The 26,737-nt window shown below is 45.3% G+C and overlaps 1 protein-coding gene across 1 annotated transcript; it reads left to right on the forward strand.

The window, feature by feature from the left end:
• Nucleotides 1-2,101: 2,101 nt before the first annotated feature.
• Nucleotides 2,102-26,737, forward strand: NCF4 (neutrophil cytosolic factor 4). The gene is made up of 10 exons (XM_081957297.1): nt 2,102-2,334; nt 5,075-5,159; nt 8,526-8,679; nt 16,508-16,578; nt 18,615-18,742; nt 18,870-18,927; nt 20,177-20,275; nt 21,180-21,310; nt 23,303-23,368; nt 26,208-26,737. Exons 1-10 carry the CDS (start codon nt 2,303-2,305, stop codon nt 26,413-26,415), a joined length of 1,032 nt encoding a protein of 343 aa, XP_081813423.1. The 5' UTR covers nt 2,102-2,302; the 3' UTR covers nt 26,416-26,737.

Consider the following 26,737-nt stretch of genomic DNA (forward strand, 5'->3'; position numbering starts at 1 on the left):
CCCACCCCCCACATATGCACCTGTGGCCTCCTGCATGTGCCCCACCACCATGCATGCACATGCAGCCCCCTGGATGTGCCCCACCCTCTGCTTATGCACGGCAGAGCCCCAACAACCAGCTGGCTGGTGGGAGACAGGCATGCATGCATGGTGGAGCTGAACTGGGGTGATGGCTCACGTGCCCAGAGAGGGTGCTGTGTGCCATAGGTTCGGCATCACAGAGATAGACCCTGCCATGACAATGAAATAAATTTGCTATTGTACTGCAGGAATCTGAGTTTGACAGCGGCCGAGTAACCACATCTCTTGCAGTACTAGGTGCGTGGGTCTGGGGGACAGGAGCAGGGATGGTGGAAACTGACAAACACAAGACAACTAGAAATAAGCAACAAACGCTACTAACCTCTTTAGTAGCAGGGGATTGGTCTGTACCTCCATGTATCCCCCAAATACACTTCTGATTGCTTCTGACAATGGGGCAGGTGGCAAAATATTCTACATTTAATCAACCTTGCAACTGTAGTGGGGACAGTATTGTATTAAAGAGTATCCTTTATGGCACCCTTCAAGGGGTACAACTAATGACAACTTCAGAGTGTTTCACTCTCAGCTTGGGATAAGATGAACAAAACAGAACAGTGATGTTCTCATGGCAATATTATGCTGGGAACAATATTGAACTATTTGTTGTTAGTTGCGAAGTCATGTCCGACCCATCATGAACCCTCAGACAACATTCCTCCAGGCCTTCCTGTCCTCTACTATCCTCTGGAGTCCATTTAAGCTCACGTCTACTGCTTCAGTGTCTCCATCCAGCCACCTCACTCTCTGTCGCCCCCTTCTTGTTTTGCCCTCAATCCTTCCCAGCATTAGGCTCTTCTCCAGTGAGTCTTTCCTTCTCATTAGGTGGCCAAAGTATTCGAGTTTCATCTTCAGGATCTGGACTTCTAAAGAGCAGCCAGGGTTGATCTCCTCTAGGACTGACCGCTTTGATCACCTTGCAGTCCAAGGGACTCGCAGGAGTCTTCTCCAGCACCATATTTCAAAGGTGAACTATAGTTCAGAATTGAACTATAGCATAGAAGAAATGCAACACACCACAAGGATGGTGTGTGGCTTTGTTACATTCACAATTCCAACAAAAATGAATTCCAGCTTCATGGTCTCTCCTCATGCATACATATAGCATAAGTAGATGTTTAAAATAGCCATTAAATGAGTAGAAGTAGATTTTATGCTGTGCTGTAATATCCTTACATTATTACCAAAGTCATAGTGCCCGTCACTTCCTTCTCTTTTTCCTTGAATATTCATGCTCCAGAGCTTTTGCTTAGCAGTGACAGCAGTAGATTCAAGATGCATCATTTCTAGTTCACCCCCTATGATCACATACCTTTACGTGATTCTAGTAAATGCATGAATAAACCACTTAATAATTATTTATATAGATCACTGGATTGTGTTTCTTCTCTGATTCTCTTATGAAATGCATGCCCTGATCTAATTTTCAAACACAGTAGTCATGCATAGGTTTCTCTGGGCATTTCCTAGTCTGCAGTCGTACAAAATTAAGGTTCCCCGTGATCTGCAATGGTGCTCTATAAATCATACCATTGAATAACTTGCAGAGAGGAGGAGGAAGACAGAAGAGGTGAAAACCTGGCTTAGGCTACCTACCCCTACCCTCTTACCACCGGTGAGATCTGTTTTGTAGAAATAACTACAATAGTTTACTTTAAGACAGTATTGTCCGTTTTTATTCAGTACTGCTTACATTGCTTGTCAGCTGCCTTGGGAGACTGCGGTTCTGAAAAGCAAGAGATCAATAAGCAAATAAATAAACAAAGACTGTCTGAAAACTAAACACTTTAACGGTGATGTGAGGATTCAGAATGTGGCACATAAAACTGAAACTTGGTGTAAAACTCATTTCAGCTGTAACTTGTCCTCATGGGCTTTCTCTTAAGGGAAAGGTATTTTTGACACAGGCACGTTTGTCATGCCTTATATTCTGTTTCAAAGGGTTGCTTTCGGTTGCACTTCCTCAAATGGCCAAGGGTGGGGAGAGAACCAAGAAAAAGCATATTTCCGGAAAGTTAGAAATAAGCTACTAGGCAGAGATTGCTGAAGCCTTGCAGTGTAGTTACAGTGCCTTAACCAAGGTAGAGAGCTTGGATGGAACACACCCCCTTCTCTTGCCCACCTCCACCCCACAGGTTGCTGCTGAGCTGCTTGAAGTATAGAGGAAATACCTTTAATTTATTGGCTCTTTTGGGGTCTTGCAAGGCAAAGGCCTGGAGGAATGTCTCATCCAAAGCAGCTACGAGATGAGAGGTGAGTCATTTTCATTCTTTCTCCAAAGGGCTTCTTAATGTGCCTTTGCCTCAGGCTCAATACCTTTTCAAAGTTGGCATAAGATGTTCAGATTTTAAAAAAAAAGTGATGCAGCTTCAGTTGCGATAAGAGAAGAACGTCTGGGTATTGGTGTTCTCTTTGTTCTGATTGTACCCTATTGCTGCTTCTTCTTCTTTTTTTCTTTTTCAAATGCACATATGACAGCTCAGTCCAAGATATTTTCCTGTCTGAGATAGAGTTGCAAATAGAAAGTCTCCTGTAAAGTACCTTTGGCACAGGGGTGAGTTGCTGCCAGTGGTGGGTTTCAAATTTTTTTAGAACCTTTTCTGTAGGTGTGGCCTGCTTTGTGGGAGTGGCTTGCCAGCCATGTGACTGGCTGGACGTGGCCCAGGACAGAGACATGTGTGCTTCAAATGCCAGAGTTTCTGAGCCAACATTGGTAGATGATCTCTGGAGGGCCAGAGATGGGGGTTGTTCCTCCATTTTGGTCCTATTAGACCTCTCGGCGGCTTTCGATACCATCGACCATGGTATCCTATCCGACGACTCGGGGGGTTGGGAGTGGAGGGCACCGTTTTACGGTGGTTCTCCTCCTACCTGTCGGATCGGTCACAGTTTGTGTTGACTGGAGGGCAGAGATCGACCCCCAGGCGCGTCACTTGTGGGGTGCCCCAGGGGTCGGTTCTCTCACCCCTCCTGTTCAACATATACATGAAACCGCTGGGCGAGATCATCCGTGGTTTTGGGGTACGGTATCATCAATATGCTGATGATACCCAACTTTTCATCTCTACCCCAAACCACCCAAATGATGCCCTCAATGTGATGTCCCGATGCCTGGAGCCTGTGCAGATCTGGATGGGGAGGAACAGACTCAAGCTCAATCCCTCCAAGACTGAGTGGCTGTGGTTCCCGGCATCCTGATTTGTACATCTTGTTCCATCTTTGATGATAGGGGGAGAAATTTTAGCCCCCTCAGAGAAGGCTCGCAATCTGGGAGTCTTCCTGGATACGCGGCTTAGTTTAGAAGAACACCTGACGGCCGTGACGAGGGGGGCCTTTTACCAGGTTCGCCTGGTACGCCAGTTGAGCCCCTTCTTGGATCGGGATGCTCTGTGCACAGTCACTCATGCCCTCGTCCTTTCTTGCCTGGACTACTGCAATGCTCTCTACATGGGGCTGCCCTTGAAGAGCACCCGGAGGCTTCAGCCGGTCCAGAATGCGGCTGCGCGGGTTGTCATGGGGGTACCTAGGTGCTCCCATGTCACACCCCTTCTAGGCGGCCTGCACTGGTTGCCGGTTGTTTTCCGGGTGCGATTCAAGGTATTGATTATGACCTTTAAAGCGCTCCATGGCTTAGGCCGAGGGTACCTGCGAGACCACCTACTGCCACCAGTAGCCTCCCACCGTCCAGTACGATCCCACAGAGTTGGCCTCCTCAGGGTGCCGTCGGCCAAGCAGTGTCGGCTGGTGACCCCCAGGGGGAGAGCCTTCTCTGTGGGAGCGCCTTCCCTCTGGAATGCGCTGCCCCCGGAGCTCCGCATAATCCCTGACCTCCGGTCCTTCCGACGCACCCTAAAAAGTTGGCTTTTCCAGCAAGCCGGCCTGGCCTGTTAATATTAATGTTAATTTTAATTTATTTTAAATGTACTGTTTCTTTTTTTAAAAAAAATCGGTTTGGTCTTTTTGGAATTGGGTTTAATCTTTTTTTAACTTTTGTGATGTGTGTTTTTAATGTTGTATGCCACCCTGAGTCCTTTGGAGAAGGGCGGCATATAAATCCAAATAAACCTAAACCTAAAGCTGTCAAGTTACAAGACCCTTGCACCCCTAACCCTTTAGAGAAAAAAAACTTCAGGGGTGTTCATGCTTGACAGCTTTAAGACTTGTGGACTTCAACTCCCAGAATTCCTCCTCTCGCTCTTCATCTTGATGATGTGCGGATGGGCGGGGGGAGGGAGCTGGAACCGGTTCTAAACGGCACTGTAGATTTGTGGAACCTCTTCTATAGAAGAGGTTAGAACTGGCAGGAACCCACCCTTGGTTGCTGCTGGTTTCACTACCGGTTTGCAATGCGCGCCAGACTGTGCGCGCGCATGCTGTTCAATGTAAATTATTCTTTGCACATGCGCAGAACAATTTACAGTGAACTGCACACATGCAGTCACTAAAATCCAAAATGGCTTCAGCCCAGTGTCAGCGAAGGAACCAGTTCAGGATCATAGCAGGCCTGGATCGCTGTCGGTTCTGTGACCCAGGCCTGAATTCCACTACTGGTTTGGCTGAACTGGGCTAAACCAGGAGCGACCCACCTCTGCTTTGGCACCTGTAACAGTAAATCCCTACAGCCCTGTCTCCTTGCTATTAAAAGGATGAAAATAATACACTAATAACTCATCGTTGCTACCTTTGGATGCTTTCAGAACCTCCTTAAATGACACCCCCTATCATGCAGAAATATACACACACATCCCACCCAAGAAAAAAAATTGCAGGACTTTGTAAGCAGTCATTCCGACCTAGTGTCTTCCTAATGTGCTAGGCTCCTTTTCCCATAAGTCCCAACCAGAGTGGTTGGAAGGGCAATATAACTAAAGGGCCCCTATATTTCAAGAGTGGTGAATTATCTAGGCTTTAATGAAAAATACGCATTTAGAAATGTATGATCATCAACATAGATTCTCACCTGCTATAATAATCGTTTTCATGTATATTTTAGTGACTTTGACCAGCTTCCAGATGATGTACCTGTTTCTGCAAATATTGCAGATGTTGAAGAGAAGAGAGGTTTCTCCAGTTATTACGTAAGAAAATATTTTTCTTGTGTATGTTGATCTATGCTACACCAGGCGTGGGGTGAGTGAAAGTAGAGAAAGCCCACTATTTCTTAAAAGGGCTCTTAAGGTGAAATGACTAATTTCATTGGATTTGTTCTACTGGTTTCACCATCAATTGCTGATATTTATCACACCATAAATATTAGAAACTTTGGAGATCCCAAAGGTCCGTTTTCAAAAGGCAACTGGATATTTTTGTTTGAGGTTGTTTCACTTCTCATTCAAGAGGCTTTTTCAGAACTTCTTCAAAAGTTTTGAAAAAGCACCTTTGGTATAACCATGGCTTAGATGACTGAGAATTTCCATAGAAACTTCAGAGATGTAGAAAACTCTCTTAAATCTGCAATTGGAGGTAATATCAAACCAAGATTCACTATTGCTTAAACAAGCTCATAGGTCTCTTCCTCTCCCTTGAGATGGGAAAGTTTAGAAAGGTTTTCCTTCATTATCAGCATTTTAACCTGAACATTCTGCGATCAATGTTTGTTAAAAATGATACAGGACAAATGGCCCATTTAAACTATGGTTAAGATTATTCACTTAAATCAGCCTTCTTCAGTGCTATGAAATTCAGATATGTTGGATTTCACTTCATTAACTTTCAGTCAACATGTCCACAGAACGCAACTGAAGGGTGCAAAGTTAGGGAAGATTTTCCTTAGCCAGAGTTAACATTAATAATAGTTTATTAAAAATGGAAGCAAAAGCACTAGGTGGATCCATACATCACACTCAATAAAGTTAACCCTTACTAGCAAGACAACCCTTTGGGAATAAAAGGAAAAACATCCCCTGACAATCTTGTTTTGCTTCCTCTACCCTGGTCTTCAAATTATTTACTGGGAAGCAGGAGACATGGTGAAGGTCCAGATTATCCAGCCATAGGTCAAATGACTGGCCACATATGCAGATAAATACCTTTAAAATATATATAAAGTGAAGGCATATAGCTTTGACTGAACCCTGGTAAGACTGATTATGGTTATGGATGTATGGGATTTGGGACTCAGGACTTTAATGCCTTTAGTTCTGTCTGGGGTTGCACTGCCCCAGACAGATCATGTGCACAATTTTTCTGAGACTTATGACTCCTTTCAAGGAACAGGTGCCAGTTGTTGCTAGGAGAGCCTTCACATTGTGCACTAGTTGTGCCCTTTCCTGGACTGTGAGTCCCTGTGTTCAGTCATTCATGCCTTGGTCATCTCATGTTTGGACTACTGCAATGGGGTTTACATGGGGCCACCCTTGAAGAATATTCATAAGCTATAGCTGCTGCAAAATGCAGCTGCATGGACAGTTCCTTAGGGTGTCCCTGTAACACCGCTAATGTGCGAGCTTTACTGTTTTGCTGGTCTACTTCCGGGTTCAGTTCAAGGTGTTTATTATGACCTTTAAAGCAGGGGTGAAATTCAGCAGGTTCTGACCAGTTCTGGAGAACCGATAACGGAAATTTTGAGCAGTTCGGAGAACCAGCAAATACCACCTCTGGCTGGCCCCAGAGTGGGGAGGGAATGAGGATTTTGCAGTATCTTTACCCTGCCACGCCCACCAAACCATGCCCACAGAACTGGTAGTAAAAAAAATTGAATTTCACCACTGCTTTAAAGCCTTTTATGGTATGGGTCTAGGCTACTTGAGGAACCATCTCACCCCAATGGAATTGATCCACTCCACTCATTGTGATGGAAGGGGCATGTTGCATGCTGCATTAGTCAAGAAATTCCAGTCAGGCAGGGGAAAGGCACCCTCTAAGAGAAGAATTTTTTCTGCCCTGACCCCTGCCCTGTGGAATGTACAATACAATACAATAACAGAGTTGGAAGAGACCCTGAGGTTCTAGTCCAACCCCAGGCAGGAAACCCTATACTGTTTCAGGCAAATGGCTATCCAACATCTTCTTAAAGACTTCCAGTGTTGGGGCATTCACAACTTCTGGAGGAAAGTTGTTCCACTGATTAATTGTTCTAACTGTCAGGAAATGTCTCCTCAGTTCTAAGTTGCTTCTCTCCTTGATTAGTTTCCACCCATTGCTTCTTGTTCTACCTTCAGGTGCCTTGGAAAATAGTTTGACTCCCTCTTCTCTGTGGCAACCCCTGAGATATTGGAACACTGCTATCATGTCTTCCCTAGTCCTTCTTTCTATTAAACTAGACATACCCAGTTCCTGTAACCGTCCTTCATATGTTTTAGTCTCCAGTCCCCTAATCATCTTTGTTGCTCTTCTCTTCACTCTTTCTAGAGTCTCCACATCTTTTCTACATCGTGGTGACCAAAACTGAATGCAGTATTCTAAGTGTGGCCTTACCAAGGCATTATGAAGTGGTATTAACACTTCACGTGATCTTGATTCTATCCCTCTGTTGATGTAGCCTAGAATTCTGTTGGCTTTTTTGGCAGCTGCTGCACATTACTGGCTCATATTTAAATGGTTGTCCACTAGGACTCCAAGATCCCTTTCACAGTTACTACTCTTGAGCAAGATACCACCTATACTGTATCTGTGCATTTTGTTTTTCTTGCCTAAATGTAGAACCTTACTCTTTTCACCATTGAATTTCATTTTATTAGATAGTGCCCAATGTTCAAGTTTGTCAAGATCCTTCTGTATCTTTAGCCTATCTTTTGGAGTGTTGGCTATTCCTGCCAGCTTGGTGTCATCGAAGCAAATTCCAAGCAATTATGTTCAGGTGACATGAGTGTCTTTAGGCAGACATAGATATTCACTACATAACATTTGCTTTTTTGTGAGATAGCATGAGGATCTCAACTATTGTGATTTGTAAACCACAGTCTATGGCTTAGAATAGCCAATTCCAGTTTTGACATCCAGCAGATATGTTAGGTATACAAGAACCAGACTTCTAGCCAAGAATTGGTATTTGAGAGTTAGAATGCAATGATAATTTCTAGCCCAAAATATCTGGAAAGCTAAAAATCAGCCCGTTATGGTTAAAACAAATAATCTTAGTATGATATGTGATTCCAGTTACAATCATACTTGTTTTTATTCTATCAAGAAAAGATAGAAGAGAAGATGTATGGGCATCTAACGTTTATTCATTCAATTGAACATTATTCTAAACTAAACCAAGCATTAATGGTCATAGTATATAATTAGTGTTGAATGAAAACCATCTTGCATGATGGAGGACACATATAGAAAAGACATTTACATATTTCTATTTTCCTGAATCCCTTTGCTTGTATTAAGGAGTTACGAGGTTTATATGAAGACTAGACCAATTCTTCAGCAGTTTAGGTAGAAATTTATTTGTGTTGTCTAAAATTCCTTTTAACTGGAGATGTCAGGAATTTTCAATTCTTCTTTTCTAGGTATTTGTGATTGAGGTGAAAACAAAAGGCAAGAACAGATACATGATATTTCGGCGTTACCGCCAGTTCTATAGCTTGCATGCCAAACTGGAAGAAAGATATGGTGCAGAAAGTAAAAAGAGCAGCTTCACCTGCATGCTTCCTACCCTTCCAGGTAAACCACAAAACCTTTCTGGTCCTGCAGCTACATTTTCTTCCTTGATTATCTGGTACTGGGATCGTACACTTAATGGTCATATAGTAAAAGATTGATCAATGCAGAAGATTTTAAGATTATGATAATACAGTGATTCAAATGACGGATTCCTTTGCTTTTGCAGTTTCTTCTGAACTCCCAAATACCCCTTGCCATCTGGAATGCTCCCCTAATTTGAATATCACTTTCGAAATCATCATGGCGTAATGACTGTATTTTGTAATTCTTTTGGGAGTAATATTTATTGTATTTTTATTCATTGTGTTTATGTTCTTTTATACTTTGTGAGCTGCCTACAGTCAATTGGAGTCTGGAATAAAAAAAATAAATGAATAAATGAATGAATAAATATATACAATTTAGGCTAATCTGGGAATGCTTAGGTTTGTTATATGTTATTAAGCGGCTTTCCAATAGATGTGTCTTATTATTTTTGGTGGCTATTCCCCCCCCTTCAATTCTAAATGAAAAGCCATGTTAAAAAAAATCAGACTCAACCTACACTTTTATTTGCAGTAGCCAAATTTGTAGATTTCCACAGGAGGCCCTCCTCTAAGTAGCACATCTCCAGCCCCCACATTCTAGCCCCAAATTATCCCAATCTGGAGTATGTAAACCTCATATGTTTTTAGAAACATAGTTTCCAAGCTGTCTTAGTCTGTTAAGTTGTTTTCGCATATGGGAGCACTCCAGGTCCCATCAACTAAATATCGTAATTTTTATTGTATTCTTTCCTCCCCGACTTACGACCGGGGAATTCCCCCTGTTGTCAGCCAGCAACAGCCATGCTGCGCCTTAGCCAATCAGGCGCGGCATGGCTGAAGGCGGGCTGACTTGCGCTCCTGATTGGTTCCTTGGCCTGACAGCTCTTCGTATAAATAGCTGTCAGGCTAAGGAAAGGGGCTTCTCTCCTGTATTGCTTGCCGTTGTTTAAATCGCAATAAAATAGTGTTGGACGTTCCACAGTTGTCAAGTCTCATCTTTCCCCACACTTCTTCACTGGCGACGAAGGTGGGATCGTGCTGAGGCGATGACCCTGACGGAACCCGACCTCTGTTACTCAGCCGCTTGAGTTTAGCTCCCCGAGCCGCACAACTCCAAGCCGCTATGTCTTCGCTTCCCCCGTTCGCTCCCTTCGGCACCGACGGAGAGGGATGGACGGGGTTTTTGGAGCGTTTTGAATGCTTCCTGCGAGCCAACGGGAAGCGGGGTATTCCGATGGAGGAGAAGTGCAGCTTCTTCCTCAGTAGCTGCGGAACCCCTATGTTCAACGCCGCCCGGGCGTTGGCAGCCCCTGTGCCAGTCCACGACCTAGACTGGGACACGCTGATGGCCAAGCTGAAGGGACATTACGCCCCGACCCCATCGAAGATCACCAGGCGATACGCTTTCCGTCAGTGCGTCCAGAAGCCGCACGAAGACGTCAGCCAGTTCCTCCAGTCCTTGCGGACCACAGCCATTCCCTGCGAGTTCCCTGACTTGGAGGACAATCTGGTTGAACAATTCGTCAGCGGCATCAGGGACCGACGGCTGAGGAGGCGTCTCCTGGCCCGACCAGAAATCACCCTGTCAGAGGCGGTCGCTGATGCACGGGCGGCGGAGTTGTCGGAGCAATCTGTTGCTGAGATGGACCGCCACCCGTTTCAATCTTCCCCAGCGCAAACCTGCCTCATCGATCAGCTGGTGCCCATCCCGAGCCCGGCTGAGGAAGAGGAAGAACTTGTGGCTCGCCTGGCAGAACTGCAAAGGCGCCGCAATCCGCGACCTCCGCGCCAGACTGTGACAGCCTGCCTTGGCTGCGGTGGCAGCCACGACCGGTCAGCCTGCCCATTCCGGGCATCCATCTGCCGCCGGTGCTCGAAAAAAGGGCACCTGGCCCAAGTTTGCCGTGCTGTGTTACCACCACCACCATCCCAGGGAGCCACAGGCCAGCAGATGACAGCCGGACCGCAGCAGCAGCCCCGCCGCCAGCCGCGCTCGAAGGCCAGCTGTTACACCGTGGAGCCAGGCCCTGCAGCAGCCGCCCCTGCAGAGGCGATCTACCAGGCCTCCGCAGGTGCGGACAGAATCAAGGCGGCAGTCCTCATTGAGGGCACGCCTTGTGTAATGGAGGTGGACTCCGGCTCGTCCCGCTCCTTAATCGCCTGGGCTGACTTTCAGAAACTGTGCCCCGGCGTCCTAAAACGCCAGCTGTCTGCTAGCCCCGTGGCCTTAAGGGACTATCAGGGGTCACTTATCCCAACCCTGGGCTGCCATACAGTCAGGGTTGAATACGGGGGGTTTTCGGGGTGCCTGCCAATCCTAGTGGTTGAAAAGCCCCTCCCCGCTCTATTGGGGCTAGATTGGTTCCCCGCCCTTGGTCTCTCCGTGCAGGGGGTGCACTCCATCTCAGACACACCCCCTGACGTAGCTGCTGTCATCTCCGCCTACGCGGACGTCTTTGACGGCCAGCTGGGACTATACAAGGGCACCCCCATCTCTCTTAACTTAGATCCCCAGGTTGCTCCCATTAGGCTGAAGGCCCGCAGGGTGCCTTTTGCCTTAAGGGCCAAAGTTGATGAGGAGATTGACCGCTTGTTGGCGCAGGGCGTACTGGAGCCTGTTGACTACTCGCGTTGGGAGACCCCAATAGTGGTCCCTGTGAAGGCCGACGGTTCCATACGCCTCTGCGCCGATTTTAAGTCAACCATCAATTTGGCCCTTCAGGCAAACCCCTATCCAGTCCCTGTCGTACAGCACCTGCTCCACTCCTTGGGGCAGGGCTGTATTTTTGCGAAACTGGATATGGCGCAGGCCTACCAGCAGCTCCCGGTGGATGACGAAGCGGCGGCTGCGCAGACTATCGTCACCCACCGAGGGGCTTTCCGTTGCCGCCGCCTCCAATTTGGCGTTTCCGTGGCCCCGGGGATCTTCCAGAGCCTCATGGAGCGTTTGCTCCATGGGCTCCCTGGCGTTGTACCCTATTTCGACGATGTCCTGATCGCTGCATCCAGCCGCTCAGGACTCCTCGAAGTACTGGGGAAGGTCCTCGACCGTTTTAGGGGCGCGGGTCTCAAATTAAAGCGCAGCAAATGTTCATTTGCTGTGCCTAAAGTGGATTTCCTCGGTTTCTCCATAGATGCCCACGGAATCCACCCCACCCCTGCAAAAGTCGCGGCCATCAAGAACGCCCCCACCCCCGCCACTAAGGCGGAGCTGCAGTCGTTCTTGGGGCTTTTAAATTTCTACGCGCCATTTTTGCCACACAAGGCGTCACTAGCCGAGCCGCTGCATCGGTTGCTCGACCGATCGGCGGCCTGGCGCTGGGGCAGCCGCGAAGCGCATGCGTTCGCGGCTGTCAAAGACATGCTGACGTCAGAGGCAGTCCTAGTCCAATATAGTGACAGGATGCCCCTGACTCTAGCGTGTGACGCCTCCCCCGTGGGTTTGGGGGCTGTCCTGAGCCACGTCCTTCCCAACGGCTCAGAAGCCCCCATAGCTTTTTATTCCCGGACACTCTCTCCAGCGGAGAGGAACTACAGCCAGATCGACAAGGAGGCTCTGGCTGCCGTGTCCGGGGTTAAAAAGTTCCACGAATACCTCTACGGACGGCATTTCACGCTCTTCACTGACCACAAGCCGCTCCTTGGGCTTCTGGCCGGTGACCGTCCGACCCCTCCCATTCTGTCACCCCGGATGACACGTTGGGTGGAGTTCCTAGCGGCATACTCGTATGCCCTGGTCTACCGCCCTGGCAAGCAGCTAGGGCATGCTGATGCCCTCAGCCGCTGCCCCTTGCCCGTCTCCAACCCACAGACAGTGCCTTGCCTGTCTGTTTTGGCCATTGCAGACCTCGCCTTGCCGCTCTCTGCGGGCGATGTGGCGGCAGCGTCTCTGGCCGACCCCACCCTCTCCCAGGTGATGTCCTGGGTTCTGCGGGGGTGGCCTGGGGGGCCGGTGCCCGACGGCCACCGCCCCTACAAGGCCAGGCAGCTAGAGCTGTCCCTTCACAGTGGGTGCCTCCTGTGGGGGGACAGGGTGATCATTCCACCCACTCTGCGTGACCAGGTGCTGTCTCGCCTCCATGAGGGCCACCCTGGCATAGCGCGCATGAAGGCATTGGCGCGCAGCTATGTCTGGTGGCCCCGTCTGGACGACGAGATAGCTACCTGGGTTGCCAGGTGCTCGACCTGCCAGGTCTCCCGTCCAGCGCCTCCGGCGGCCCCGCCGCGGGAGTGGGAGATTCCCCGCGGCCCATGGTCACGCCTCCACCTGGACTTCGCCGGGCCTTTCCGAGGTCAGGTTTTCCTGGTTGTGGTGGACGCTTACTCGCGCTGGGTGGAGCTCATCATCATGACCTCCACCACAGCCGAGGCCACTGTCCGAGCACTGACGCGCCTGTTTGCCACCCACGGCTTGCCGGACGTCGTTGTGTCGGACAATGGTCCTCAGTTTGCGTCCACCGTGTTCCAGGGCTTCCTGGCCACCCAAGGCATCAGGCATGCCCTCGTCGCTCCATATCATCCGGCCAGCAATGGCCGGGCGGAACGCGCTGTCCGCTCGGCCAAAGACGCCCTTGGCCGAATGGACAAGGGCGACTGGCCCACGAGGGTGGCTGCTTACCTCCTGGTTCAGCATTCCACCCCGTGTCCCTTGTCCGGCAAAACCCCAGCTGAGCTGCTGATGGGCCGGCGCCTGCGGACCACCTTAGATAGGTTGCACCCAACCTATTCTGAGGCACAGCCGAGCAACCTGGGACCCCCACCTCGTTCCTTCCGTGAGGGCGATCCAGTATGGGCAAGGGCTTTCTCCGGGGAGTTGAAGTGGGTGCCTGCCACCGTCACTTTTGTAACCGGCCCCTGCTCTTACAGGGTCCGGACCGCCGACGGTGCAGACTGGCGCCGCCACGTGGATCAATTAAGGCGCCGCGAACCTTTGGATCCACACAACAACCCCGCAGGGTCGGCCTCGCCAATTCCACCCGAGGCCCTGGGGTTGGTGCCGCACCCGATTCCCCAGCCGTGGCAGTCGCCCAAGCCGCAAGAAGTTTCGCCAGAGACTGTTCCAGGCGCCTTCCGCTTTCCACAGCCCTCCATCGTTCCAGCCCCGGTTGGGCTACCAGCTCCGCCATTGCTACCGACTCTGGCCTTCCCTCAATCAGGCCAGCCTGTCCCTCGCAACAATTCAAAGTTCCCTGACTCAAACCCGCCAGCGGCCGCGCCACCCCGGCCCTGCCTACCTGTTCCTGAGTCTCCGCCTCCTCCTCCGGCTGGGGTAGGCCTTCAAGATGGCGCCCGGAGCTCCACTCCCTTCAGGGAGGAGCTCCCACGGACACCACCTCCTTCTCCGACGGTCTGCCCAGTTCTGCGGCGTTCTGGGCGGGTCCGTCGCCGCCCAGCCTATCTTAGCGACTACGCATGCTCCACTGCTACGCATGCGTACTCGCTGGGGGGGAAGGAGTATTGTATTCTTTCCTCCCCGACTTACGACCGGGGAATTCCCCCTGTTGTCAGCCAGCAACAGCCATGCTGCGCCTTAGCCAATCAGGCGCGGCATGGCTGAAGGCGGGCTGACTTGCGCTCCTGATTGGTTCCTTGGCCTGACAGCTCTTCGTATAAATAGCTGTCAGGCTAAGGAAAGGGGCTTCTCTCCTGTATTGCTTGCCGTTGTTTAAATCGCAATAAAATAGTGTTGGACGTTCCACAGTTGTCAAGTCTCATCTTTCCCCACACTTCTTCAATTTTAAGGGATTAAGGAAGCAAGTCTTCTTGGGTTGCAGCCCTTGCCTTCTGGAAAAGCATTCCCCTCCCCTAAAAATGAAGGACCTGTTGAGATTTTGCACGTTAGGGAGTGTGTTCAGGTAGCTTTTAATATGCTTTGATTCTATGTATTGATCCTAGTGTACCAGTGGTTGGATTAGGACATAAGGATTCAGTGTTATTGGAGGATTTCAGAAATAGTAAATGAAATGCCAGTATGTGGTTATGTATTAAATCTTGGTATATTTTATGATGAAGGACGTTCAAACAATTATAGTCAAATGAAAATGGAGGTATGATGATGGTAACATGTATAAGTATATCTGAGTTAAAATACTTGAGTTAATATGAATTATGGTTGATGACTGTGGAAGAGATGCACGAAAGTCTTTTGTAACCAACTGATACACTTTCTACAGTATGTAAAGAAGGAGGATTCTTCGTGTTGTGTTTGTTTTGAAAATTAAAAAAAAGTATTTAAAAAAAAAGAATAGATGAGGGCGGGGCCAGTCAGGGATGATATTTACAGGTTCTCTGAACTACTCAAAATTTCCACTACCGGTTCTCCAGAACCAGTCAGAACCTCCTGAATACCACCTCTGTAGTGTACACTATCCTGGAGTTGGGTGGGTTTAACAACTCCGTTTGTTTGCCTGCCTGCCTGTCTCTCCAGGATATGAATATTATGTTAGCTAAAAAACTCAAGGAAGAACCTAATTCTTCACCTTTCCTTATACCCCATAGTTTAAAATATCTCTTTTCATCATTTATTCTTCAACTTCTGCCTTTGTCTCTCCTGTTACTAAGAAAAATTCTTTCTGCTGCATGACAGAGCCTGTACTGTATTTCACATGATCAGTTCCTGTTCTTTAAAACAGTCCCTCCCTTGTTTTATGACACGCATACAAAGAAGGCATTCTTACGCCAAATAAAGCCCCCAATTATTTCAGTTGTCGCTGTCAAAGGTAAAGATCCCTTGCTGCTCTTCAACAATAGCTTCTTATTGTTTATAGAGAATTGGTTTTCCTTCACCATGTGTTCTATTTGAAAATATACTGGTCTTTGCCATCCTATTAAAACCGTTGTCAATACTGTGAATTTAAAATGGGCAGTTTGTGATCCCAGCACCGTAGAAATCATTAGTTCCTTTCACAGAATCATTGACTGCAGGATTCTCAGAAGGAAGAGATTTTGTGTTCTCACTGAACTGCAGGTTGCATGAGACAGAGCATAAGTGTTGCATTACTACAGAAACAATGAGAGTTTATAATGGGTTTTACAACTGGCAAACACCTCCCAAAGGGGGAAAAAAACCATATACAGATAGTCCTCGACTTATGGCTACAATTGAGCCCAAAATTGATGTTGCTAAGTGAGACATTTGTTAAGCGAGTTCCCCCCATTTTACGACCTTTCTTGCCACCTTTGTTAAATGAATCCCTGCAGTTGTTAATTTAGTAATGCAGTTGTTAAGTGAGCCTGGCTGACCCATTGACTTTGCTTGTCAGAAGGTCGCAAGAGGGGATCCCATGACCCCCTTATGACATGGCGACCATCATAAATATGAAGCAGTTGCCATTCGTCTGAATTTTGATCACATGACCATGCTGATGCTGCAATGGTTGTAACTTTGAATGGTCACTAAATGAACTCTTGTAAGGACTACCTGTGCAATCAAACTTTCTAATTTTTTTTTTCTCTACACATCCCATTCAACTTTCATTCTCTTTATTTACATTGATGCTTTTCAGGAAAAATTTGCAGATAGTCCTCGACTTACAACTTATGCTCTGTCTCATGCAACCTGCAATTCAATGAGAACGCAAAATCTCTTCCTTCTGAGAATCCTGCAGTCAATGATTCTGTGAAAGGAACTAATGATTCTACGGTGCTGGGATCACAAACTGCCCATTTTAACTTTGAATGGTCACTAAATGAAGTCTTGTAAGGACTACCTGTGCAATCAAACTTTCTAATGTTTTTTTTCTTCTCTACACATCCCTTTCACGAGTTTTTTCATTCTCTTTATTTACATCAATGCTTTTCAGGAAAAGTTTATGTTGGTGCAAAGAAGGAGATTGCAGACAGCCGAATCCCAATACTCAACCTATACATGAAGGTAAGTATGGATTTTAAGGAAGACTTGCTGCTTTGATCATGGAGTTACTTAGTGTAAAATATTATTATAGAAAGAACAATTGTTGCACCATGGTGAGCTACGTTATTCAGGCATGCAATTCAAACTCATTTGTGCTTATATTTGTCTGGATTATGAATGTGAAATGTGTATCTGGGTAGTAAGATTTGATTTTCCATTCATTTTCTTATTCATGTCAACTCAAAAGTATATCTAAATTACTGAACTGTTTCTGTTTTATATTAGCTTTTAATTGTTACGGTTGCCTTCAGAGATTTGTGGGCTTCATTTGGCACGAATCCTTAAACGTTGGGTCAGAGATTAGTGCCTTCTTTTACACACTTGCATATGTTATTATTGAGCTTGTAAACCAGGGTAGTGGAGCTTGCTGTGTGATTAACTTTTGTTGCAGTATTAATTGGCCAAGTTCAGCAGAAACACTAATACACAAGAGAAGCTTTTGGATTAGAAGCTTTAGGATAGCATGTGAGATACTGCCACCTGTTCTATAGAAATTGGGAAACTTTCCAAATTAATAGACTCAGTTTTATATTTTCTTCTTTCATTTGCATCATTCCATTAAACTAAAAAACATGGATTTTTGCATTATTTTCTCTTGTATATAACATTAAGTCATTTGCTGCTGGGTTACCTTGATGACTTTAGTCTACTTGCAACCTATAGCACGGCAGGAGAAGAGAAAAACATATAGGAAACATTTATTTTTTGAGCCCTCCATTCCCCTTTGTGGTTGTTTGTTTCTCTGAGCCATTTCACAATTTCTTGCAGGCTACTAATCCAGTTAGAAACCAGTTGACTGAATTCTGCAACTGCTAAGAGCAGAAACCATAGCTAGAATACTTGCAGATCTGCACTTTAAATCAGAAACAGTCGCCCAATATTTGTGCAGGAGTTGGCATCATAAAGATTGAGGCTGTTGGAGTATCCATTAGCACTCCAAATGATGTTCAGCACCCCCAACAAATTGAAAGTAGCCATTTTTTTGGGGGGGGGGGAATGTTGAAATGTATTGGTGTTGTTGAAGAGTTTTGGATGCTTGGGACATTATGCAAGATTACACAATTCTCCAGAAATGGTTACACACTTCTAGCATCCTATGCAGCCTTTCATAGTCCAAATTTAATTTAATCGCAAGAGAGTAGAGACACTTCTAAGTCTCACCCCCCTCCGCCCCGCCAAAATGTCTGGTGACCTGAGACAGGACATTATAACCAAAGCTGTTAATCCTACGTACAATGTCAACATAACTATAGATCAGTGATGGCGAACCTCTTCCAGACCAAGTGCCGAAAGTGCATGCATGTGTGCCCAGCTCCCCTGCATTTACCCTGCCTCCTGTGCATGCAAGCGCCACCCCTGGACGTGCCCCATGCATGTTTGTGCAAGCCCCACATATGCCCCGTCCCCACACATGCAAGCATGCCTCCCACAAGCATCCTAGACCTGAAGAACAGCTGGCCGGCGGGAGGCATGCATGCATGCACAGTGGAGCTGAACTGGGGTTACAGTTCGCACTCCTTCAGAGAGGGCACTGTGTGCCACCTCTGGCATGCATGTCATAGGATCGCCATCACAGCTATAGACCATTCCAAACTCCCCAACAATCCTGCTGGATATCTGGGAGAAGTTGTAAAAAAATAAAAATAAAAAAGAGGTGGGGATTTGTAAAAAATTTTTAAAAAAGGGATGGGAGTTTGATTGAAAAAACAGAACTTCAATTGCATAATTATGGTTGTCATTTCAATTTTTTTTAAATCCGTTCCTGCAGATTCTCCAAGCTTCTTACAGTGTTGATAATAAAGAGCCCTCATCAATGATGAGCATATGTGCGGGCTTAAGGAATAGGGATACTGGGCACTTCCCTCTTGCATGGGGTCTAGATGGAATAGGAGGGGAGTGTTTCAACCCTTTCCCCAGAAAGATTTTTTCCATTTGTAAAATGTCAAGGCAGAAACTGTCCATTTCTCACTTTGATTTTTTTTTATTCATTGATACAGAAGCTACTTAGCTTGCTACCCTGTGTGTTGCTAGATGAAGATATCCGCTTATTTTTCTGTCAGTCAGAGTTTGACAGTGAACAGATACCTCAAGGACTGAGAAGGCTACGTCCTCGCACTCGCCGTGTGTGAGTATGCAACAAACATAGGAGACAGGTCTTACTAACTTCCTAGTCTAGTTAATAAACATTCAGCTGGTTGAAATGCTAACTCTGTGGAGCTGGTGAAATACTCTTTCTCTCTTCTTTATGATAGCAAGAGTGTGAGTCCCCAAGAACCAGGGTTTGACAGATTGGCAGCTCCACGAGTGGAGGTGAGTGCCTCATTTGCTATGTTGTCTAACATTATTGTTAGCATATATGGCTTTTATGTATTTTGTGCAACAACTATAGCCAAGTAGTAGATGGCAGTGCTTATATGTTTGCATCTATGGTATACACTCTATGCATTTTATTTGTATAAAAGTTTCTTGTTTCCTGTCACACGTAAGCAGTAAAGCACATGGTGACTGTGCACTTTGTTTCTTTGGTAGGGTTATATAAACAGAATTTCTAACAGCTATGAAGACATTTCTCTGAATGTGTCACTATTCACCCGGCCAGAGGATCCTCTTTCAATACCCGGCAGAGGATCCTTTTTCAATAATAGAGGCAGTAGGAACACACACTTCTTCCTTCCCACTTAACTTAGAAAGAATGGAGAAGGAGGGAGAGAGAAAGGAAGAAATTTAATATTATTGCATTAAATAACATTGGATTAACATTCCCAAAATATTTGTAACAAAATCCACATATAAATAGTTATGTAAACACATTACTGAACATATTTCATCATAAGATATGGATTTTAAAAGATAATTTACGTCAAAATTGAAACTTCCCTGTATTTCAAGGAGGAAAGATAAAATATAAAAATGACTGATGAGCGTTCCCCAATTTACTTTTTTGAAATACCATTGGAATTTCAGTTCCCAAAGTTCTTAAACAACAGTTGCAGTTCCACCATATCTGAAAAATGCCAAATTGGTGTTATGCACAAATAGGTGGATAGAGCAGTGATAGATAAGAACAGGCAGATTTCTTCTTTCCCTCTCTCTCTCTCTCTCTCTCTCTCTCTCTCTCTTTCTTTCCTCCCTCCCTCCCTCCCTCCCTCCCTCTCTCTTTTTCTTTTCTGAAACAGTTGAATGCATATTTCCGCCTTTCTTATGACAACTGAAATGTATTACATAGAAGGTTAGAGTTCTTAAAATTACTTTTGCTAAAACTGTAATTCACTGGTCATTTTCTTTTAGAGCCATGAAATCTATCAATCAGTGTTATCATGGTATGGTATAATTCTGCAGTAGGGAAATATTGGCAGAAACTTGTAAGAGGGCAAAGTTGCTACACATAGTGGTATACAACTGGTACAATCCAGATATAGGTTTTCTAATACAAGATGCACAAATATCTTCAAGGTCTTTAAACTATTGTGATACAATGCTTAGTTTCTGGGAATATAGATTATGCCCAATTTCTGTAATTTTGTAATTTGATCTCCTACAATTTGAATCTTTCCCATAGGCACTGTTTGATTTTACTGCCTCCAATAAACCAGAATTGAGCTTCAAGAAAGGAGACTTGATCTATTTACTCAGCAGGATAAATAAAGATTGGTTTGAGGTAAATATCGTTGGATCCTCATGTGGCCATAACTTACTGATCTGAATTGATCAGAACTGCAGTATCTCCTAGTATGACACTGTGGAATTCAAGTATGATAGAAACCTGCAACAACTCAGGTTAAGTCAGGGATTCTTTAATGCAGGAGTGTCAAACGCAAGGCCCACGGCTGGATCCGGATCGCAGGGTACTTAGATCTGGCCTGTGGGGCTGCCCTGGAAATAGTGAAGAACCAACCCCATTTGTGTCTGTCCCTCCCCCGGCGCTCCGTTTTTGCTGGCAGAGGGTTGCAGGAGGCCTTCACAGCCAAAAATGGAGCTCGGAAGCCCATTTTCACTGGTAGAGTGCTCAGGCCACCACAGTTGCCTCCGACACAAGTGGCATCATGCTGGCCATGCCCACCCTGGCCACCCCACCCACCCACCCAAGGTTAAACACAACCCTGATGTGGCCCTCAATGCAATTGAGTTTGACACCCCTGCTTTAATTCTCCTCATCATTGCATCGTAAACGGAACACAAGGCATCATGGATTATTTTCCAGAGATTACATTTTGGGGGAGTAGGAGTATAGAAGCTTATGTGAAGGACAATGAAAGCATTAAGAAGGCACATCCTGACACCGTTTCTTCACTGGAACAGCCCCCCCCTCCCCAAAGCTCTCTGAGATGTGGCTGGTGGATTAACATAGCTACATTGTCAGACATGTATACTTACTTGCTAACTTTGGGTTCTTCTATTGCTGTTCATTCTTTCTTTCTTGATCCATATGAATGTCTTTTGAGTTTAATTGGGAAGACTCTCCTGGGCCATATCCGTGGGCAATAACACTCTCCTCTTCGGGTCTCATACAGTCAATAAGAGGGAATAATCTTTAAAAAAAAACCTGCCCTGTTTTATTCCAGGGAACTCTTCGAGATGCTACTGGAATTTTTCCGTGTGACTTTGTATCAGTCATTAAAGATCTCCCTCAGGAAGAGGATCCAATCAACTGGTTGCGCTGCTATTACCATGATGACAATGTTAGCTCTATCAGGTAGTGTGACAAAGCAATTTATACTTACACCTATATAGTGCTTCATAGTGCTTTATAGCCCTCTCTAAGTGGTTTACAGAGTCAGCATATTGCCCCCAACAATCTGGGTCCTCATTTTAGTAACCTCAGAAGGATGGAAGGCTGAGCCATTCAGAATCAAACTCCTGGAGTGAGCAGTGAGTTAGCCTGCACTTAGCCTGCAGTTGTTTAGGAAAACAAATACATCAGGACTAGATTCAACAGCCCACCTGCATTTAAAAGACAGAGGTCACTCTTTTGAAGATAACTAAGTCCACATTTTGGACAGAGAGGACCACTGGGTTGAAAGAGAGGTCAAACAGGCCATTCTACAGTATGTCAAAATTGAACAGCCTTCTCTTAACAGAGAGAAAGGGCTAGGATATCATCTATCTCCAGTCTACAACACAGTCCCTTCAACAGTTCCAAGAAGGCTCTACACCCATTTGCACCACTCGGGTGATCCTGATGACACAGATGAATTCCAGGTGACCTTAATGACTCTCTAAAAGAATGCAAATGATCAGCTGTCTGTAAGGAGCATAAATCCTTCCATTGCCCACCATCCAGTCAGAACTGAAGGAGCTTCTTGGATGAGAAGCGAAACAGTTTCAAAGAAAACCCAGAAAATCCAGTTGCCTCTTGAAAAAGCACCCTTGGGACTTGCAGTACTGCATTCTAACCACTGTGCCACCATGGCTCTTAAACACATCTTTAAAAATGTATTTAAATATGTATTTGTAGAGTGGACATTCTTAAATGTAATTTCTGAGTCCATTGTTCAAAAATATCCTACAGTATGTCTGATATTAAAGTTTTTTGTTTCATTCTATATTAGTAAGTCAAATTTAAGTTGTATTCTTAATTCTTTAATTGCATTCTTTAGTTGCTTCTGGTTCCATTAAAAGTCTAACTTTCAGTGTCTCATTCTATCACTTTTTAAAAAAAGGAATTCAAAACAAAACCATTTTCCCACAGGAAGGATTCTTATAATTAATTCCAAAATCTTATTTCAAATTCAATTGTATTTGAATCTGATTCAAATACAATCCAATTGTAACTTTTCAAAATCAAAGTTCTAACCACCCTTATGCTATTTATTCCAACAGACTTTTTAAAAAAGTCCTTAAACTTGTATTTAAAATTTCTTTCGCTAAGGATTGAAGATACCAAATCTGATGCTGTAAAACTTGTTCATCCAAAAAGTTTCTAATAGCTGTAAACGCAGTTAACAAGAAACTTCTGAAAAATAATTAGGACGGGAAGTGCCATGCCTCCTTCAGAGGACAAGCTGGAACTGAGGATGCCGGAGATCGAGGGGCAGCCTCGTTGGTTTTGGAAGAATCCGGGAGGAGCAGGACAAGGCAGCCCCAGGCCCCTTGGGCTTGGGATGGCTTGCCAGCAGGGAGGAACGGGGGGCAGGAAGACCAAGGGAGGGCAGGCAGTGACAATGAGGAGCTACGGTGCTCAGGCAATGAGCAAGGACCGCCTCCTCCTGATCCCCAAGCACGGAGAGTGGAGAGGAGGCGGGAACTGCACAGGCTGATCATACAACTTGGGAGGAGAGCGCCCCTCCCCTCTTCACAGGGCATCTCTAGGGACTGAGACTCAAAGAGACACTCTGGGGAGGGGCTTTTGTCAAGAACAAATGCTGAATTTGTGAAGTTTTGTGTGCCATTGCGGACCTCTGGAGTTCGCTGGATTTCTTGTCTTGTTCCTTTGCTTTGTGGACTCATTGCCTTATTCCTTGCTTTGTTGGACTGATTACTCCTCTCTTAGTTGTCTCCAAGTACAGCTGTTTAAATGTGCGTGATAATTTTTCCTTAGTGGGCAAGAGTACTGTGTGTGTATATTTACTTTTTTCCCATTTTTGTACTTATATTCTAAATGTAGTATGTTTTTTTTTTACTGCCAAATTTCCTGTATGAAATTTCTGCAAAAAAACAAACAAAAACCCTTCCCTCTCCCCTTTAGGGATATATCCGTGGAAGAGGACTTGAGCAGCATCCCGATGTTCAAGGACCTAATGGAGTTAATCAGGTAAAGATATAAGCCGATCAACTTTTAGTCTGGATATCTCCAAATCTTTGCATTCATATATATTAAATTTATATGCTGCCCATCTCACTATCCAAAACAACTCCAAAATTAGCCAAGAACGCAGGTTTTTACATGAGCATCCCTGTGCCTTATAGTCCAGTGGTCCTCAACCTTTTGGCTTGTCAGCCCCGGGGTGGAGGGGAGAGGGGATGGTTCCGTGTGAGTAGTTGGTGTGCTCACAAGCGCTCACAACTCTATTTGCACAAGCGGCAGGCCTGTCTTCACCTACTTCGGTTCGAAAGAATGATTCCTGTTTTGGCCGATTCTTTGACTGAGCAGCAGACTTTTAGCTCTAATGTATTTCTCAGCTCAGGTTCCTGGATCTGAGCTTATTCCTCACATCTACCTTAAAGCAGAAAAGTATATTGGCAATTGCCAATCTCTATTTTGCCTCAAAACTATAGCCATCCTCCTAGTCTTAATGTTGAACAAATAAAGTATTGGTAAAGCACATGGCATTCATTTGTTCTCCTGCCAAATGTCATCAGCTGATGGGAAATATCTGCCAGCTGCTCTCCTAATTGTGAAAAGAAATGCTTTTTGTCAAACTTAGCTTTGGTTTTGTGGAGATTGTTTGTGTTGATGTGTTCAGCTGAGAGTCAGGCTCCTTTTGGATATGAGTTTAATATTATTCCAGAATAGTGCCATTCCAAAATAATACTGTGTTTCCCTGAAAATAAGGCAGGGTCTTATTTTCTTTTGACCCCTCCCCCCCAAATAAGTGCTTGGCCTTATTTTCAGGGAGGTCTTATACATGGTCACCTCATGGCTGCTGCTGTGTTGCAATATTTCCAGAGAGGGCTTATTTTGGGGGAAACAGGGTACTAGTCTGGAATAGTGCTAATTTGGAATAATACTATATGGGAACAGTGCTAAAATTTGTTTTTGAAACTGTCCCATACTGGAGAAGACATCTCTCCCTCTTTCCTCAGTTTTGGATCATAACATTTGGGGAAACTGGATTAGTCATCATTTTCTCCTCCATCCAGGGGTGGGATTCTACAAATTTGGATAGGTTTGGGTGAATTGGTAGCTCCGACTATCAGCTGGGAGTGAACTAGTTCGCTCTGACTTTCAGCTAGGTCTGCTCGACTGCCCCTGCGCTATACTCACCTATATTCCCTTTTCTGAAGTCCGGCTGAAAAGCGCGGCAGAGTGGATTGCCGCACCTCAACTGTTTTCCTCCCCAGCAGTAATGTGGAAGGTGATTTCCCTGTAAACTGTGCATTCACGCACAAAGCGTGCACTCAGTGAACTGGTTGTTAAACTGGTAGGATGCTTACTCAATCTACTTAGGGTGGTTGGAGAGGGTGAAACAACAGATGAGTGCAGGAAGGGGGCGTAAGAGAATCTGCAGTAAGATCTCAGTCAGAGATATCCTTCACTCAGATTTGTTTCCAATTTCCAGAGTGTGATTAGATTTAACTCCCTTGTCTAGTCAATTTCTTGGCAGGCTCTTTTAAAAGCTTGCTAAAAGAATTGGGGGGGGGGGGAGCGACAGAAGTGACCAGACCAGACCAGTGCCTTTCCTCTCAACTTTCACTCTCCTCTCTTCCCTTGTACACAAACATGTTCAAGAATTAGGACTTTATGAAACAAATATTTACCCTGGCTTTAAAAAAACAAAAGGCTCCCTCCGCCATTCTTTATTTAGAACATTTATATGGTCACATAACTGAATCAAAGTGACTTTGTGTAGCCTCCAGAAAAGTCAACAGAACCTAACAAAAGCGATGCAAGCCACAATATGTAAACTGATAGTTAGTTGTGAAGTCATGTCTGACCTATCATGACCTCATGGACAACGTTCCTCCAGGCCTTCCTGTCCTCTATCATCCTCTGGAATCCATTTAAGCTCATGCCTACTGCTTTGGTGATTCCATCCAACCATCTCATTCTCTGCCATCCCCTTCTTCTTTTGCCCTCAATCTTTCCCAGCATTAGGATCTTCTCCAGTGAGTCCTTCCTTCTCATTAGGTGGCCAAAGTATTTGAGTTTCATCTTCAGGATTTGGCTTCTAAAGAGCAGTCGGGGTTGATCTCCTCTAGGACTGACTGGTTTGATTGCTTTGCAGTCCAAGGGACTCACAGGAGTCTTCTCCAGCATACTTCAAAGGCCTCTTTGGTGCTCAGCCTTTTTTATGGTCCAACCTTCACAGCCATACATTGCAACTGGGAAAACCATAGCCTGGACTATATGCACTTTTGTTGTCAGGTGTCTGCTTTTTACTATGCTGTCTAGATTTGCCATAGCTTTCCTCTCCAAGAGCAAGTGTCATTTAATTTCCATACTGGAACGGTATCCAGTGCTCCGGGCAGGCTCTGGTACACCCGTACCGGGGCGTATTGCCTGCAGCTCACCACTGACACACACACACTTTCCTCATAGTGTATTTGTCTGCAAGTCATTCCCTGATTTGCTTTTTGAGATTGTGAAGTTCTGTGACAGATCCAAATCAACTTAGCAGCTAAATGTTTGAAGAACGTATCTGAAAATGTCATTTTCTTGCCTGTCTAACTTGGCATTTTAACATTAACCAAGAAAGCATCCACAGACAAGATCAGGTTTCTTGAGTGATATTGCAGTGGCTAAGCTGATAATTGTTTATCTGTTGCTAATAACTAACAGAGTCTATCTTTGGCACTGACAACAAAAAAACAGGTGAGAGACAGCATGGGATGGGACACACTTCCAGACCAGAAAGTTGAAATGTGTTTTGGCACATTCTTTTTGGTGTGATTCTGATCTTATAATGAAATATCTTGGTTTTTCCCCTCAGGCGTGAATTTGGGAATGATATTGCTCTTAATTACCGAGACGCTGAGGGGGATCTGATCCGTCTGCTTTCTGATGAGGATGTTGCGCTTATGGTGATGCAGGGCAGAAGTTGGCCTTCTGAGAAACATATCTTCCCATGGAAATTGCATGTTACCAGAGAAACTGATTACAGCATTTACAACTCAACAAAACCTGCCATTTCCAAATAAAAACCACTAAAAAACATTCACAAGGGAACTTGATGTTTTGACAGAAAGCAGTAATAATTAACTGATTAGACCAGTGTGGAGTCGACCCATTAAAAAATATATCCTGTATTACTTCATACAATGCTTCCCCCCCCCCCTAAAATTATGAAGCATGGCTAGGAGCCCTTACGATTTATAGGCATTACTATATTTCATTGTACCAAATTACCAGTTTTAGCAGTTTGCATATTAAAAGCTTGATTTAGAAAAAAAATGCTTATTTTTATTTAATATTGTGCTATTATAGAACTAATGTATATTATTAGAAATACAGAAATAAAAT

This window comes from Natrix helvetica, assembly GCF_964273705.1.
Source record: "Natrix helvetica genome assembly, chromosome: 6".
NCBI classification, from domain to species: Eukaryota; Metazoa; Chordata; class Lepidosauria; order Squamata; family Natricidae; genus Natrix; species Natrix helvetica.